We start from the raw sequence: 18565 nt of genomic DNA on the forward strand, positions 1-18565 counted from the left end.
ACAAATAAAACTGTATTGAGCTTTTCTTAAAGGTCCCGTTTTTCGTGGTTTTTTGAAGCTTTGATTGTGTTTATAGTGTGCAATATAACATGTGTTCATGTTTCGCGTGTAAAAAAAACACAGTATTTTTCACATAATTTACTTATCTGTATACCGCTGTTTCCACTGTCATAAAAACGGGCTGATGACTTCCTTGTTCTATGAAGTCCCTCCTTCAGAAATACGTAACGAGTTCTGATTGTGCCAGCGGTTCCTGTGTTGTGATTCGACAGCTCTGAGCGCATCTTGCCCGGAAAGGTCACGCCTCTTACCATAACGTGGAGATGCACGCGCTCAGTGTTATTGTAAACATGTCTTTAATTTTACCCTATCAATTTGAGCCGGAATCAGACCCGGTGATTGGACTGCGGGATGAAAATAACAGCGTTTCGATGACATGGCGACAAACACACTCTACAAACGCAACTCTTGTGTATTCCTGTGGGTGGAGGTTAGTCAAAAAACTGTTTTAGTGACGTCATTAAAGAAGGAAGTAGAGGGATGTAGTCCAAACTGGCCGTTCGATGTAGGCGACTTCTGTTAAATAAAATATCTCGCTTGGTATTGAACTTTTAGCTTTAAAATTTTACAGATTTTATTTATACTCTAACAACAACATTACACACTAACTAAAGTTTGAAACATGGGATCACGAAGAACGGGACCTTTAAAACAATTTCAAAGCATTACAGAAAATCATGATGTTGACGTTTATAATATCTTAATATCTTCATGCCTTATCGTCGCATTTATCAGTTTAGAGCTGGGTGATAATATAGTTAATATAACAATGCTATCGTGATACAAATTTTGGGACAATACCAGCAATCAAGCAATTGCTATTTGCTATATAGTATAATTTTTTCACACAGGGCCATGTGAGTTTGGATTTTGTTTTCCCTTCATAATAAAAACCTTAATTTAAAACTGCATGTTGTGTTTACTTGTGTTATCTTTGATTCATATTTAAATTTGTTTGATGATCTGAAACTTTAAAGTGTGACAAACATGCAAAAAAATAAAATCAGGAAGAGGGCAAGCACCTTTTCACACCACTGTATATATATTATTGTATATTAATGTATATAGCTTATATACAGTATAAAGTATATATATTTTGAGGTTTGATTTTACTTTGACAATTAATACATTTGGGTGAATATTAACTTTAAGCGAGTGTTGAAAGTGAGCACATGTAATCTAAATAAAATTAGGGGAAATGAGTATGAACAATTAAATACCTAATATGACTAATAAAGGCAAAACATAAAATCTGAATGATACATTGTGCATCCCTACAACTATGACAATAACTCATCAGAGGCATGTTACCATTTCCCAGCAGAAGATGGCCATCTCACTGTGGTTCTGCAGCACTGCCCAGATGAAGAGACATAACCACGGGTGCTTACACAAGTTCTTCCGATAGCTACATTCCCCCTGCAGGACCTGGCATGCTTTCTGTAGGGTGGCATTTAAAGACATTTTATATTTGGGAACTGAGCAGACATGGAAGAATGGGAAAAATTAATAGACAGAATTAAATTCTAAGCTACTAGGTACTAAGTCTGGTACCTTAAAAGCTTTTCTTTTGGTTGAATTTGTGTCCACATTGAGTACAGACATGTAGAAAGGCTGGCATACCTCCCCTAACAGATTCTCCAGCAGTTGGGACACCTTGGGATGAGAAATCGGTGAAATTTACAACAGTGCATATTTATAGTATTCAGTCACATGATTGGCAGGCAAAACATCTATAGAACTGCAGCACAGGCTGCTCGATTTTGCATCCATTTCAATCCACAGATATTCATCTTATTGATGATGCACACTATATAGCAGATAAGCCCCGAATATGAACAATACATTTCATGTTACGCATTTTCTTTATAATAGTTTTCAATGGGAAAATGCTTAATGTGGAACTTTGCATGTTCGTAATATGGGTTCATCTGTTTGCCTGTAAAGAATATTTTTATTAATAAGGCGTCAACCAAATATGGTCATCAAGTATCATTGTCTTAAAAGGATAGTTCGTTGTTCCAAACCTGTAGAAGTTTCTTTCTTCTGTTGAACACAAAAGAAGATACTTCGAAGAATGTCGGTAACCAAACAGTCGATGGGCCCCATTGACTTCAATAATATTTTTTTTTCCATACTATGGAAGTCAATGGGGTCCATTAACTGTTTGGTTACCCATGTGTTCAGCGGAAGAAAAACTTGTAAAGGTTTGGAACAACTTGAGGGTGGGTAAATGATGACAGTTTTCATTTTTGGGTGAAATATCCCAGTAATGCATTAAGCCACATTTTCTTTATTATAGTTTTCAATGGGAAAATGCTTAACATGTTAGTTAGCATGTTGCGTTCATATTTTGGGCTCATCTGCTTGCCTTTATATAGTATGTTTCATCAATGAGGTATACACTAGGAATGTAACAATTTACTCAACTCAACATTCAATACGATTCACGATACTGGTTTCACGAATTGTTTTTTTTTTTTTAACAAAATGAGATTTAAATGAGAAAGTGTCTTTTGTATTTTTCAGACAAAATGCTGCATACTGTATTTCTTTGTGAAACTGAAATATCTTCATAACAAAACTAAATTGAAATTTTAAAACAAATCCTAAAATCAACTAAATAATACAAATAAAAGAAATCTCTTCATGAGTACATGAACAAGTTTATTTGCTCTATTACAGGCAGAACTATCTGTAGCCATTTAAAATTAGAGGCAACCATTGCATTTTAATCACCATCCCAACAAAGATGCAGCTGCATACATGCAGCATGAGCAGTTTTTCATTTAAATTAGATCGTATAATTTTTCACATTTGAAGCAAAAACAGAATGTTCAGACTTTAGGTTTGTGAAATTATGCTACATAAAACTTCATGACAGCAGACAGGCTGCATGAGAACGCAAATTCATTTGCTGCGTCCCATTTCGGAGGCTGCATCCTCCGTAGGTCGCATTTGAAGGTTGCATATGTCATCAAGGGTGTCTTATTTAAGAAAAATAACCATAATAAAATTGACTGTTATTCCTCATGAGGTGTAAAACACTGTAATTTCTTTCTTTCTTTGCAATCTAATGGTTACTTTTCTTAAATAAACCACCCTTGATGAAGTACACAACCTTCAAATGTGACCTCCAGAGGATGCAGCCTCCGAAATGAGACGCAGCTACTTACTGTCTTGACAGCAGGTGGTGCTTATGGAATGGCGGCAATAAAGCGCTTCCATGGTTACCGCTGTAAACAAAGCAGCACTGTGCACTAAAACTACATAAAAAAAAAAACACATTGTACAGAATTAAAATGAAAAGAAAATACCATCTAATTTTTTCTGAACACAGTCAGTTCCCCTCAGCTATACATTCATATAAACCCCCACCCCCAAATGTATCACGATTAATTTAGCATCTCAACCGACTTGAATTGTCCCGTTTCAATCAGTGTTCATCCGGTTCCGGATGCATTGTTACATCCCTAGTATATACTGAATTTGGTCTTTTAATATAGCTGTTTTAGTACAAAAGTACAATACCGGTAAGAATAACTGCAAGGGAAATCCTTGTTATGCCCTCTAGTGGGTGTTCTTATAAGGGTGTGACAGACCAATTAATCTGCAAATATTTGTCCGATAATTTCCAGATCTCACCTCATAAAGGCTAATGCGGCCATTCTGATCATTGCTGAACTCATCCTTGCGCTCATTCAGGATCTGCTGCAGCAGTTTGCCGGCCTGGCAGTTGTCAGAGATGGAGTTGTAAAGATCCTCCAGTTGGCCGTAAGTCAGGTAGTTCAAAATGTTCAGACCGTGGTCAATGAAGAGACGCACAAACTGTGGTTTATTGTTCATCAGTGCATCAGTCATGAAATCTTTCAGGTCGTCATACTGCATGTGCCAAGATAGAAATACCAGGTTATCACCACATACCAGAAAAACTACATTTATTTGATCAAAAATACAGCAAAAATTGTGAAATATTGTTACTACTTAAAATAATAATGAATATATTTTAAAATGTAATTTATTCCTGAACTTTCAGCATCATTACTCCAGTCTTCAGTGTCACGTGATCCTTCAGAAATCATTCTAATATGCAGCTTTTGTGCTCAAGAAACAATTCATAATATTATATATGAGAGCTGAAAACAGCCGTGCTAAATGTCTTTACTGTAACTTTTGATCAATTTAATGCATCCTTGTTTTAATTTCTTTCTTTAAAAAAATAAAACTCACTGACCCCAAACTTTTGAATTTGAACAGTAGTGTGTATAAATATTTGGTCACACTTTAGTTTAGGGTCCAATTCTCACTATTATACTAATATACTAACTATTAACTATGACTTTTGCCTCAAACTCCTAATTACTGCTTATACGCCGCGTTCCAAATTATTATGCAAGTGAAATATCAGTAAGATTTCAGTACAATAAACATTCAGATTTTAATTTTTTCTAAGAAAATGTTTGTTTTTTTTTTTTTTATCCATGTCTTTTTAGATAACTGGAATCAATCTCAGACAAAATTATTTGCCAGGTCTATGGAAACCCTACTTAGAGGTTGTCCCACATTATTAAGCAAGTTGCACAGTTCTCATGCAATATGGTGCAATGTTGTGCAAAAGGCATGAAAACAACTAATACTGTATGAAAACTGAATTGAGATGATTGAACTATCATAAGATTTGTGAGTCCTCCTTTTTATACCATAGCTGAAAATGGCCAGTTATGAACTTCACATATCTTGCAGAAGTCATTTCCACACCCTCAGAGACCCTAAAGGGACCTTCCATCTCACTGAGTCTTCGTGCATTTCTAAACCCACTGTAAATGTTTCTCTTTGTGAGGTTTGGTTTGGAGTGGCTGAAATGCAACTTTATGCACAAATGCCAGCCTGCATGCAGAGCTTCTTGAGACTCCAGAGACACCAGCAGCTTCAAATACCCGTTTGCTGCTCAACACTGGCTTTTTTATAGCTGCACTTTTAATCCAATTAATTTTTTTGACAGGAACTTTCATTAACAAGCCTTTATCGGACCGAGTTCTGCTGTGCTCTAAATCACTCACTAATCTTATGATAATTCGATAATCTCTATTCAGTTTCACACATTATTAGTTGTTTTCATGCCTTTTGCACAACATTGGACCACTTCATGCTTTTCATCTTCAGAAAGATCTTTCTTCCTCCCCATATTGCATGAGAACTGTGACTTGCTTAATAATGTGGAACAACCTCTAAGTAGGATTTCCATAGACCTGGCAAATTATTTTGTCTGAGATTGATACCAGTTATCTAAAAAGACATGGATAAATAAACAAACAAACATTTTCTTAGAAAAACTCAAATCTGAATGTTTATTGTACTGAAATCTTACTGATATGTCACTTGCATAATAATTTGGAACGCGGTGTATATAGTTAGTAAGGTAGTTATTAAGTTTAGGTATTGGTTAGGATTAAGAGATGTAGAATATGATCATGCAGAATAAGGCATTAATATGTGCTTTAGAAGTACTAATAAACAGCCAATATCCTAGTAATATGCATGCTATTAAGAAACTGAGAGAATTGGACCCTAAACTGAAGTGTTACCAAAAATCGTATCCCTCCTTTAGATATTTTAAATTTCATCACTTACATGTATGCATTTGTCAGACACTTTTATCCAAAGCAACACAAGATATACATTTAATGAGTTCAAGCATTCTGAAAGATTACGTGTATTTTCATCATCTTTAGTTAGATGCATCTGCATTGTGAATGTGCCTCAGATGCAATCAACTAACTCTGTCTGTGTCTGTAAAGGCGTGAACAAAATGGCCCATACAGACATATGTCCCACAGAAACTGATGGGTGTGAATGACAAAGAAACAGCATTGCTCATATTAGATTGCAGGTTAGATTGATCTGCTGTGGGGGGTCTTAACAGTTATCCATTTTTTGTAGCCCTTTTGTCTTCATGTATAAAATTCTGTCCCACAGACAGAACTTTGGGTTAAGATATTTTGAAGGCCGACACGCTGACATCGCTGCTGAAGAACTGTGCTACACTACTACCTTTAATAAATTCTTCTCCCCACAAAAACTCTGGTCAAGCTTACTTATTTTACATTGCTGAGCCACCCTAAAAGACCGCTCATCCAAATACAGCAAAATCTAACAATTCCCTGGGAATCAAACCCATGACCTTGGCTTTTTTAGTGCCATGCTGTACTGTTTAAAGTACAGGAACACTTGACAACCCTAGTTTAAAAGATAATTCATATTTCCCACAATCCTCTACCTTCCAGTCGATGTTTCCATTGAAGAGTTCACTCTTGGCAATGTCCACTCTGTTCCATGTTACAGCAAGCCTCAACTCATCAGCATGGGGATTAGTAATGCCCGAAACCTGTTTTTTACTTGCTAACACACACACACACACACACACACACACACACACACACAGCAAAAATGATATACAGAAAAAAAGTTCACGTCCATAAAACTGAAAAGTCTCATCACTTTTGACATGGCAAGAGTCCAATTGAACTGCGAGTGTATCCATTCAAACTTCATTAACCAAGAGCAGCATGTAAACACGTGCTAGCCGGAGTCTTTAACCTCTGCACTCGCGTGTGACGTCCTTTGTGACGTCTTGCGCATGACACTGCATTTGAATTTGGAAAAGAAACACAAAACTGACAGGAGGTACTCCGGTGAAAAACAGTGATTGGACCTAACACCTTAAGATGACGCACAGGTCATATCTTTGCCACACACAAAACACAGTCTCTCTTGCACCGTATGACGTGATAGACAACTAGTTGTCCAGTCCGGTTCCGTTCGCACAGTGCGAAAATTCTGAGAATGCGGTTGTGAGTCCTGAAAATTTACAGGTGTGAGTTCGGTTATAGAATGCGGTCGTCACTCCCATAAATAACTGTACTGTGTGTGAATGTAACCGTATTAAGGACTCAAATACAGGACTGACAACCGTATTCTGCTGCTGTGTGAACGTGGCCATACAGTATTAGTTTTTAACAGTTAGTGCAAATAATTTTCCCTTCCTTTATTTTATCTTAAACATCAAAATCTTGCACTGAACAACACTGTACTGAACAAATGCAATCCCTGAATACATTAGTTCACTATTCTATTTCTTTCTACATTTGCCCAAGATGCCGTTTGAGCATCGGTAACATTTATTGGTAGCATCAGGAGCATTTCAGTGGTTTAAAATCGACGCTCGCGACTTGCGTGAATGCTTTTACTGTAATTTAGGCAAGCGTGTTCATAATACAAGCGGCACGGTCGCGATGTGCATGCGGTGTGGTGTGCTCATTTTTCCAGGCTATGCCACGGCGAGATGAAAACATCTCAACTTTTCAGAATGCCGCAACCAACCGATCAGCTTTGGCCTTTCCTTAACAACATCGAAAGATCAGCCGAACATCTGATCATAGCTGTACAGGGCAGGTTTTTATTTCTCATCTCCATAAATATATCTAGTAGTAAAGCTAATGCAAGGACTAAAAATCTAATTTTCTTTTGCTGAAACTTCCTCGTCATCGCGGTGAGCACAGTTCATGGTTGCATAGCAACGACAGACGCCACGGGAGCAAAAGCGCTCTGAAAGGAGGAGATAGCGGCGCGGCCGCGCTTTCCACACATTTTTAGACGCAATATATGAACAGCCCCTTAGAATGGTGACTTTTTCATTAAACTCGAAAAAATACTGCAATGTCCATTTTTCTTGAAACTGTCTGTGTTCCTCATCCACTTTCCTTTTCGGTTTGGAAAGGAACATATTTCATTCGCACTTTGAAACCAAACAACAAACTATGAAAGTCCTGAACCAGTTCTCTTCTCTTATCAAATCTGCCTGGGTGTTTTTTTTTTTTTTTTTTTTAATAGAATTTTGAATATGGAATATGGTATGAGTCAACTAGATAATAATAATAATAATAATAATAATAATAATTTAGCGGGCCGGATTATGTTTTATTTTTGAGATCAGTTGCGGGCCGGGTGGAGGGGGCCGTAAATGACTTGTGGGCCAGCAGTTTGAGACCACTGGTTTAAAGTTTACCTTGAACAAGCACTTTAAGCATCACAGTGTCAAAATCATCTGCTCCTTCCTGTTCCGCGTCATAAATGGAGATGAGGTCTTTGTTTTGGTAGACACTTAAAACCTTTCAGGTACCAGCCAAGAAAAAATTTTAAAAAATCAGCACTCAAAAAAAAACAAAAAAAAACAAAAAAAAAACATCTGTTTTAGTACTTTGATGTTATATGATTGAGTAAAGAGTGTGACATTTACCTTGTCAACAAGTTTGTCCATCTCTTGCTCTGAAGGAAAGTATTTCATTACTTTCTCCGCCAATCGTTCTCTAAGTTCCATGTTGTGAGTCCCTTCCTCCTTCTCTGCTCCTCCAGTTGAGGTCATCGGTGCAGATTGCACGTTCTCCACGATGTCGCACACAAGATTGGCAAGCCCCCCCGAACCAGCCAGGACCAACCAGGGCATTGAATTCTTCAGAGAGATATCTAATGCCTGAAATGAAGAAGCATCGCAAGAGAGAATTAAGAGATGGGACTGAGGACATTTTGCATGTAATTAAACCGGAATCTGCTCACCTCCAGCATTGATGCTTCTCCAGATATCAACATATTCAGAACAGGAATGTCAAAGCTTGCACTGTCTGCACATGAGATGATGTATTTCAGCAAGTGCATACAAGTATAAAGTCCTCATTGCTTTTATTACACAGATATTAATGTAACATTCATTGATTATCATTAATATTTCAGCTCTCTGAATCACTGAACTCTTACTAATGTCATACTGTGTCAAAATGAATGATCACATGACCTTCTATGGACACTTTCTAAATGATCCCATTAGCCTGTAATACTTAAAGGGTTAGTTCACCCAAAAATAACCTTTGTTCATCTTCAGAACACAAATTAAGATATTTTTAAATTAAATCCGAGGAAGTTTTTTTTTTTTTATCCCCCATAGAAAGCAACAAAATAACCACATTCAAAGTCAAAGTAGTAAACACATTGTTAAAATAGTCAATTATGAAGCGACGAGAATACTTTTTGTGCGCAAAAACAAAATGAAAATAACGACTTTATTTAACAACTTTGTGTTGTAATCATGTCAAAAACAGAAGTATAACAGTAAATAAATATCGGTTATCAGGCACAAACAAAAATTATCGGTATCAGTATCGGTTGTAAAAAAAAAAAAAATCAATATCGGTCGATCACTAGTTAATATCTCATTAAATTAAATTTTTACTGTTGACATGTATTAAATGAGTTTTTTTGTCATAAACCTGTAGTTTTGTACATTAGTATTTATATTATAGGTGTTTAAAGACTAAATACTATAAAGCCATTCTAGATATAGAAACAATATTTTTACTTTTTTACCATGTAGTGAGGTGTCGTGTGTGGTTTTACCTTTGGTGATCTAAGTACTTTATAATTTAAATAAGAATAGAGTTCTAACTCTGTAATAATATGTAAACTTCACCCTTAAAAAACGAGGTTGTTAAATGTTTTACAGCTATTGTTTGTGTATTAAATTTATATCTGTGTCCTATCTCAAGCAACTCTACTGTCAGCTTCAAGAAACAAAACATATCATGTATATTATATATATAAAGGAACCGGCCCCCAGATGTGTCCAAAACATCGAATCTGGCCCATTTAAATCTTTATCTTCTCTTGTAAATATCCAAAATGGCCATTAGGAGGCCAAAAATCTAAACCTCCCTTGTTCAAACCAAGGATTTGCTAGTTAACATGTTGCACTCCTGTTCAATGAAACAACTGCAATGAAACCAAGCAATGTAAATTCATCTCTACATCAGTAACATTCTATCATGAAAATCAAGTTTATAGGCCATTCCTAAGGGGACCAGAGTACCATTCAAGCAAGTAAAATGCCCTGAAAGCAGGATTTTATTTTGTACCTGTGCGCTGACGTGAAATGTAATCCTCCAGACGGGCTCTGAAGCCGACCTCACCACCTTTACGCCCTATGGTCCCATCATCCACCAGAAGGAAAGCCTTGTAGCTATTGTCCAGAGAGCAAGAGTTGCGCGCTGCGTTTCTGACAAAATACTTTGCGGGGAAACTTCCCTAAAAGAAAGAGAGACATTGTTCTGAAAGACCGTAAACCATATGCAAATGCAATGTGCAGTGCTAGTTTATCTTTTTATATCCATTTATGCAGTACACAGCATGTAGACTCTGAACAGCATGCTTTTTTTTTTTTTTTTTGCATAAAATGCAAAAAAACAAGTGGCCTAGTACTATAAAATGTGCAATATACACTTCCTGGATAACTGTCAAACGGCAAAGTGTTTGACTTCCATCTGCAGTATAATGAATGAACAGACACAGAAGTCAAGGAGATATCAACCACAACTTTTAAGATGATTAAAAAAAATCTAGAATAATGTAAAATAACCTCCTAATTTATTTAAAAATAACAAAAATATTAAACACATTTTACAATTAATAACAATTCATTGATAAAAATTGTTTACTTTTACATATTTTATACAACATTTAGTTTTGGTTCTTGACTTTCAGCAATGTTCCAATAGTGCTTTATTCATTTTTGGAAATATGCAGTATGCTAGTTCTGACCATTGTGAGTGCAGTCTTGGTAAGAATTATTGGCAGCCTTGGTAAATATGATCAAAGAAGGCTGTGATAATAAATCTGTAGTGTTTATCCTTTTGATCTTTCAAAAATTTCACAAAAATCTAACCTTTTATTGAAGTAAAACTAATAAATGTGCAGGTGGAAATCACATTATAAAAATAAATGTTTGTTTTTCTCTAATACATGTTGGCCACAATTATTGGTACACCTAGAAATTCTTAGAATTCTAGAAACATGAAATTTTCGAGCCATGAGGAGTATAAATACGAGGAAGCACAAAGGCCAAATTCTATAAATTGTCCATCACAATGGGTAAAACCAAAGAATATCTAGTGTGGGATTCAGTTAACAAGAAATATATGCTAGAACTTTTCGGTTTCTAAGCTATCTTATTGATAAATCACAGTCGACAATACATTTCTGCACTACTGAATGTTTCTGTGTGCGCACTACTGTCTGTATGTGTGTTACAACGCAGCAGAGCATTAGTTCAGAACGGTGATTAACTAGCCTGTACAATAAGCAAAAGATTGTTGAGCTTCACAAAATTAAAAGTGGCTAAAAGAAAATATCTATAGGATTGAAATTCCCATTTCCACAATCAGGGCAATAATTAAATGGTTTATCCCATGATTTACTCACCCTCAAGCCATCCTAGGTGTATATGAATTTCTTCTTTCAACCAAACACAATCAGAGCTATATTAAAAAGTATCCTGGCTTTTCCAAGCAAAGTAACCCATACAGCTCCAGAGGGTTAATAAAGAACTTCTGAAGCAAAGCGTTTTTTGTAAGAAAAGTTTTTGTACCAACTCAAAAGTGTGACCTCTGACCTGATGTAGGATGTAGGAGTAGCATAAGCTTAGGTGAGAGTAGACGCCTCTCGCGGTTCAAAGAAACAGGGCTGTACAACAAACTCTTCTTTTCTTCTCTTATATCTAAATCCCCAGACATTTCTCTTTAAAAATTCTTCTGTTTCCGGAAGCCAGTGATTATAGTTTATAAAGTTATAAATATGGATATAAAAGCATCGCTTCGCTTCAGAAGGCCTTTATTAACCCCCTGGAGTCGTATAGATTACTGTTATGATGGATGGATGGATGGATGTGCTTTTTGGGCTTCAAAATCTTGGGTATCATTCACTCCCATTATAAAGCTTGCAAGAGACAGAATATTTTTTAATATAACTTTGATTTATGTTTGGCTAAAAAGAAAAAAGTCATATACACCTAGGATGGCTCACCTGAGGGTGAGTAAATAATGGGATAATTTTTGGGTGAACTATCCCATTGCAGAATTGCAGGAATTAGTTAAAGAATTAGTCACCTTTCAAATAAACTTTTCCTGATAATTTACTCACCCCCATGTCATCCAAGATGTTCATGTCTTTCTTTTGTCAGTCGAAAAGAAATTAAGGTTTTTGATGAAAACATTCCAGGATTATTCTGCTTATAGTGGACTTCAATGGCCTCCAAACGGTTTAACGTCAAAATTACAGTTTCAGTGCAGATTCAAAGGGCTTTAAACGATACCAGACGAGGAATAAGGGTCTTATCTAGCGAAACGACCGGTCATTTTCGAAAGAAATACAACTGTATATGCTTTATAAACACAAATTATTGCCTTGCACGTGCTTCCGCTTTCCGTATTCTTCAAAAAGCTTATGCTGTATGTCCTACGCCTTCCCTATTCAACTTACGTAACGAATGCAGTGGCAGTTTCATTTTTTTCCATAAGTAGAATAGGGAAGGTGTAGGACATACGGCGTAAGCTTTTTGAAGAATATGGAAAGCGGAAGCACATACAAGCCTCAGTTTAGCTAATGCACATGAAATGTTTTAGGTTACAGCTGCATATGTCTCTGGGGAGAGAAAAAAAAAAAAAAAAACCAACAACAGCAATTTGATGTTTTTTATCGGTTTGATGTTATTGAACTCTGAAACTCTTTTGCATTCCTGGCCATGTCACACCATAATTGGCTTGACCACATGTTCAAGGCATTAAAGACTGTTGCAATATGCAAATATTTCACTGTACCAGTCTTTTTATGTACCCTAAAAATTTTTGCATACAGGACAAATGAACTGCTGTGTCTTCAAATACAGGCAGTTAAGTCAATGCTAGGAAGATTGTTCTTAGAAGATAATACATTATCATATGTTCTGTCATATAAACAGTATAAAAAAAAACTATATAATAACAGCATAATTTACTTGCCTCAATCAACTCAGTAGGTATTATTAGAATTATTGTTTTTGTTGTTACATGTAATTTATTGCCACACTTTAATATGTGAATCCTATTATCTGAAAACTAAACAGATTTAGCGTTGTCAGGTTTTATGGATAAAACAACATGCTTTGTTGATAAAACAACTTGATGCTTTGAAACCTTTCCCGAAACATTTAGAGAAAAGCTTCAAAGATTTAAGAGGCTTCATTTCTCCATCCCTACTCAATAGTTTTAGGCCTTTTTGCACATTTCAATCAAATTTAACTGTTTTAGAGAGCGTTTACTCACTGTAAACATTAACTATCTGTAATGTAATTTTTCATGTGTGGAAAAAGCGACGAAACTAAACTATCCAATCAGATTTCTTTTCACCCATATTCCCCATGCATGCACATACACACATTTGACTTTACAACACACAAACACATACCTTTATTTATTGTTATTCTCTCTTGCTTTCTTAATATGTCATTGAGTGTACACAGATATATTTTAATAATTAAAGGTGCCTAGAATTGACATTTTACAAGATGTAATATAAGTCTAAGGTGTCCCCAGAATGTGTCTGTGAAGTTTCAGCTCAAAATACCCCATAGATTTTTTATTATACCATGTTTTAACTGCCTATTTTGGGGTGGGATTAAAAATGCTCTGATTTGGGGTGTGTACACCTTTAAATGCTGGTGTTCCCCGCCCACAAGCTCACGACTCCATTAAACATTGCATAAACAATGCTGAAGTTCACAATATAACTCTCAAAATGGATAGTTACAAACTGTTGGTGATGCAGCACATCAGATCACATAAGTATAGCATGTATTTTGTGGATGTTTGCTAACATTTGATTCTGAATGTGTTTGATAGTGCTGCACTGCTAACGGGGCTAAAGCTACACACAGTTGGAGAGAATGCAGATGCATTTATGAAGTATACAGACTGCAAGTGTTTTCAGGTTAAAAATTAAAATAACGACATTGCTCTGGTCTCCGTGAATACAAAACATTTAGAAAGACAATTTACAATTATCACTAAATATATCATGATATCATGGATCATGAAGAGTTATTATTGATCCATCTGCCATTTTCGCTATTGTCACTGCTTGCATGCTTCACAGTACCTGCAGAACATCTGATGATTCGACTGTGCAGCTCCAGACGTTAAACATGGGCTGGTATGTGCACAAGATGGGGGGCATACATATTAATGATCCCGACTGTTGCATCACAGTCGGTGTTACGTTGAGATTCGCCTGTTTTTCTGTGGTGTTTTTCATGCACGAGATTTACATATGAAGGTGGAAACATTTCCACCTTTGTCATTTGTCATTTCCATGTACAGAACTTTTATTATTCAACTATATTTTTCATTTTCAATTCCTTCAATTTCAATTAATGCCGTTTTTATTTTTTACATATTTTTTTAATTAAAGGTGTAATTAAAAAATCATGTAAAAAATAAAAACGGCATTAATTAGCGCCCTCTCATGGCATGCAAAACGTATTGAATAAAAGGGTACCAATAATTGTGGCTAATGTGTATTGGAAAAAACATTTCACAAAGAGATTTTCCACACATTTTCAATGGTTTTATTTCAACGAAAGGTTCTATTATTGTGATCTTTTAAAATAAAACATCAAAAGGATTAACAATGCAGATTTATTTTCAAAGGCATCTTCTGTTCATGTTTGCTAAGGGTGCCAATGATTCTAACCTGGGTAGCGTAGTTGATCGTAGCTCTATCGGTGGCAATGGGTCTACGATCAGCTTAGGCTTACGATGCTTTTGAAAAACGCAGCCCAGGACTGTATATTTTTAAATTGTGTTACCTCAGGGTTGACGAGTTGTTGATGATCTTTTACAAGGCCCCAGGGAGCGATGCCAATGAGAACCACTTTACTGAGAGTGACAGAAGAGGTTGCGGTGGCATAATCTCTCACAGCTTCTCCTATACACCTGCCGAGGCCTTCCCTCAACCCCCCGCTTATGATCCATGCTCCTATACATAAGCAACATCCAAAATTAACTTTTTTTGGTAATCAGACAGTTGATGGTAGCCACTGACCTCCATAGTAGGAAAAAAATATTATGGAAGTCAATGGCTACTGTCAGCTGTCAGGTTGCCAACATTCTTTAAAATAACTTCTTTTGTGCTCAACAGAAGAAAGAAATTCATACAGGTTTGGAACAACTTAAAGGTGCAATATGTAAGAATTTTGCAGTAAAATATCCAAAAACCACTAGAACAGCGTTATATATTTTTTTATAGAAACCATGGAAAAACCAAAGATGCTTTAATATATTACACGTTTTAATAGATGAGAACAACTGTTTGATTACGTTTATAGACAGAACACTAATTATTGTTATATAGCTCAACACGTTTAGTCTTATTGTTTAAATCTAATTTTCTTGATTTTTTTGCGAGGACCATGTTTTACCACGCCTCAGAGAAAAACACTATTTTGTGAAGTAACTAACATAGCATAATCAGATGCAGCTTTATTTTTAGTAACAGTAATACAGAATTTTCTCAATCATACAATCTGTTTTAAAATTAATTGCATGCCATTTATCAACACAAGCCATCCAGCATTTAATATGATATTATAAAATCGATCTATCTTACTGCAGTGTGTCTCAAACAAGTGTCTCACAGCAGCTGCCGAGCGAACGCACAGAGTGATGTTATAACATTTTCAACACACTTAAATGTATCTAATATGATAAACAGAGCTGTGTTACCTCGTACTCATGACCAGAAAAGCGGAAGCAGCGCCAGCAACTGTTATAATAATAGTTTCGCTGCTTGTGAGGCGTGTGTTGCGCAATCGCTCCAGCGGCCTCGTTCAGCTCCCACAACACTCGGTCCTGCTCTGCCTCATACTACAGTAACGTTAATAATCGCATCCATGAACATGATTTCTTCCCAAGTCCTATCCCGATTATTTTGCACCGTCCGTTGAGGTAAAGACCACATGTCCCAAGATTCCGCACTCAAACTTGGCGTCATCAAGCTACGCCTTTTTTTTTTTTTTTTTTTTTTTAAATAGGCTACTAGAATATTACATAGTGCACCTTTAAGGGTGAGTAAATGAATAAAGAATTGTCATTTTTGGGTGAACTACCCTTTTAAATGGCATTGTGGATTATTTTTATTTCAGTAAAATGTAAAAATATTTGGCTATATACACAGAGAAAAACTTGCTGGGCAACTATCCTGATAAATCAGGTTGATTAAATAATTAGTCTGGCATGAATTTGTGTCCTGGTAACTGGGCCTCTGATGACTTGCATTTATTTACTTTACAAGTATTATTCATATTCATACTGCTTGCATCCTGACAGTTCACAACAGAAGGAACAATGATGAACTGAAGTTTGCTCAAGTCACTGTGGTCATGCACTTTTTTATCTTATTAATCATTTCAGGCAAAAATAGCAAACCGTAGCAAACCTTTTCACAAATAAGAGGGCAATTATGCTGAAAAATGACAGTCTGCAATAAATCAAAATTCTACTCAGATATCAAAACTTTTACACAGTTGTAAAAGTAGCATAATGAACTATTGTATAGCATGGAACTGTATGAAAAACAATGAGATATGTGTGGAGAGAAGAAGATACCTGTGCTCTGTGCAGCTTTAACCAGCCCCTGCCTCAGCACCTCTTGCACCCAGGTCTTGACCTCTGACCTTTTCTCACCACCAAACACTGACACCACCAGGTTGGGATGTGCCAGTTTCCAGTGTTCTCTCATGATATTGAAGACCCAGGAAGGATATGTGGTGCTGGAAAGACGCAAAAACTGGGATAAAGAGAAGGGGAGTGAGACAAAAGCAACTGTAAGGCCACGTTCACATTGTCCATTTTTGGGATTGACAATCGCATTTACTTACAGGTGTGAGTCTCGTTCACACAGGAACTTACAGTAGCATCTGGAACACTGTCTGTATGAACGTGCAGTGAGAGTCAAGCCCCTATTCTCTTACTAGTAACCATAACGACAGTGGCCAATGTAATATTAAAGATGGCGACGTCCATAAAACTGAAAAGTCTCATCACTTTTGACATGACAAGAGTCCAATTGAACTGCAAGTGTATCCATTCAAACTTCATTAACCAACAGCAGCATGTAAACATGCACTAGCCGGAGTCTTTAACCTCTGCACTCGAGTGTGACGTCCTTTACGAAGTCTCGTGCATGACATGGCATTTGAATTTGTAAAAGAAACACAAAACTGACGGGAGCTGCTCCGGTGGAAAACAGTGATTGGATCTAACACCTTCAGATGACACACAGCTCGTATCTCTGTCGCTGTAAGTTACCGAAAGCGAAAAAAACAACACACAAAACACCGGCTCTCTTTCACTGTATTACGTGACACGGTGACAGACAACTAGTTGTCCAGTCCGGTTCCGTTCACACAGCGCAAATATTCCGAGAATACGGTTGTGAGTCCTGAAAATTTATGGGTGTGAGTTTGATTATAGAAGGCGGATGTCACTCCCGTAAATAACTGTACTGTGTGTGAATATAACCGCATTAAGGACTCAAATACAGGACTGACAACCGTATTCTGCAGTACAAGGTACTGATTTTTTAAATATGGTTGTTTCTTCAACTATCATGTTTTTCATGTTTTTGTAGTTCACACAGAGACAATAACAGTATAATTTTCAAAAACCTGCACTTTGAAACTTGTTTTCAAAAGTTTGCATTTTCAGGCCCCAAAAACGCAATATACTGAAAATATTAATTATTTGATCATTTAATATTAATTTTCCCATACAAAAATGAAAATAATATCCAGGGCCGTAACCACCACAGGTAACCCCTTTTTTATGGAATTTCTTCATTTTGAATTGAAAATATTCTATTATTTAAATGATCTCATTCATAACTGAATGTGACGAGACGAGACTTTTTTTTTAAAAAAAGCGCGGAATCTTGGGACCAAGGTTATAATCGTTAACGAAAACGAACGAAAAAACGAAAACTAGGTGGGAAAAAACATTGTCGTTAACTGAAATAAAATAAAAACGAGGCATTACAAAAAAACGATAACTAACTAAAACTGCAATGTGTGTTTGGCAAAACTAACTAAAATAAAATAAAATTATAGATTAAATGTCCTTAGTTTTCGTCTTTATCAATGTCTTTCATAGAGCAAATAACGTTCAGCTGCATTTCCTTTCCCTGCGTCTCTCACATACACGCGCGCGCGAGCACACACACAGCCCCTCCAGTCAGTGCACGCCGCGTCTCCATGAGAACGAGTGTTCGACTTTGAAAGCAAGTTCGCTAAAGGTTGGTATCTCGTGAACACCTTTACACAAACACACATTAAAAAGTGGTATAAAAATATTTTTAATTCTGAATATAACTTTGTCAGCGTGTTAATGTCGACGCGAGAAGCGATTGCTACTATAGCAAGTTAACTAGTCGCAAGTTTGAGGTAAAATGCACTTGGGTTGTCGATGTCAAAACACTATATAAGCTGTGATTCAAATATTAAATAATGTAATTTGTTTACTCTTACACTGAATGTTTGCTGCTTCAATCCAAATGTGTTTGCATAGTTCACCCAAAATGAAAATTACTGTGAGAA

The 18565-nt window shown here is 36.3% G+C and overlaps 1 protein-coding gene across 2 annotated transcripts in view; it reads right to left on the bottom strand.

Annotated features, from left to right (window-relative positions):
• The window catches only part of LOC125256049 (transient receptor potential cation channel subfamily M member 4-like), a 45445-nt gene that overhangs the window by 23033 nt on the left and 3847 nt on the right, over window positions 1-18565 (bottom strand). For both annotated transcript variants that reach the window (XM_048171700.1, XM_048171699.1), the window contains exons 4-13: window positions 16581-16761; window positions 14783-14952; window positions 10023-10191; window positions 8674-8738; window positions 8357-8590; window positions 8126-8228; window positions 6338-6459; window positions 3706-3942; window positions 1615-1716; window positions 1372-1500 (exon numbers count right to left, since the gene is read on the bottom strand). In XM_048171700.1, the coding sequence (XP_048027657.1) occupies window positions 1372-1500; window positions 1615-1716; window positions 3706-3942; window positions 6338-6459; window positions 8126-8228; window positions 8357-8590; window positions 8674-8738; window positions 10023-10191; window positions 14783-14952; window positions 16581-16761 (1512 nt within the window). The remainder of the gene's footprint in view (window positions 1-1371; window positions 1501-1614; window positions 1717-3705; window positions 3943-6337; window positions 6460-8125; window positions 8229-8356; window positions 8591-8673; window positions 8739-10022; window positions 10192-14782; window positions 14953-16580; window positions 16762-18565) is intronic.

The sequence above is a fragment of the Megalobrama amblycephala genome, linkage group LG20, assembly GCF_018812025.1.
Source record: "Megalobrama amblycephala isolate DHTTF-2021 linkage group LG20, ASM1881202v1, whole genome shotgun sequence".
Classification (NCBI taxonomy): Eukaryota; Metazoa; Chordata; class Actinopteri; order Cypriniformes; family Xenocyprididae; genus Megalobrama; species Megalobrama amblycephala.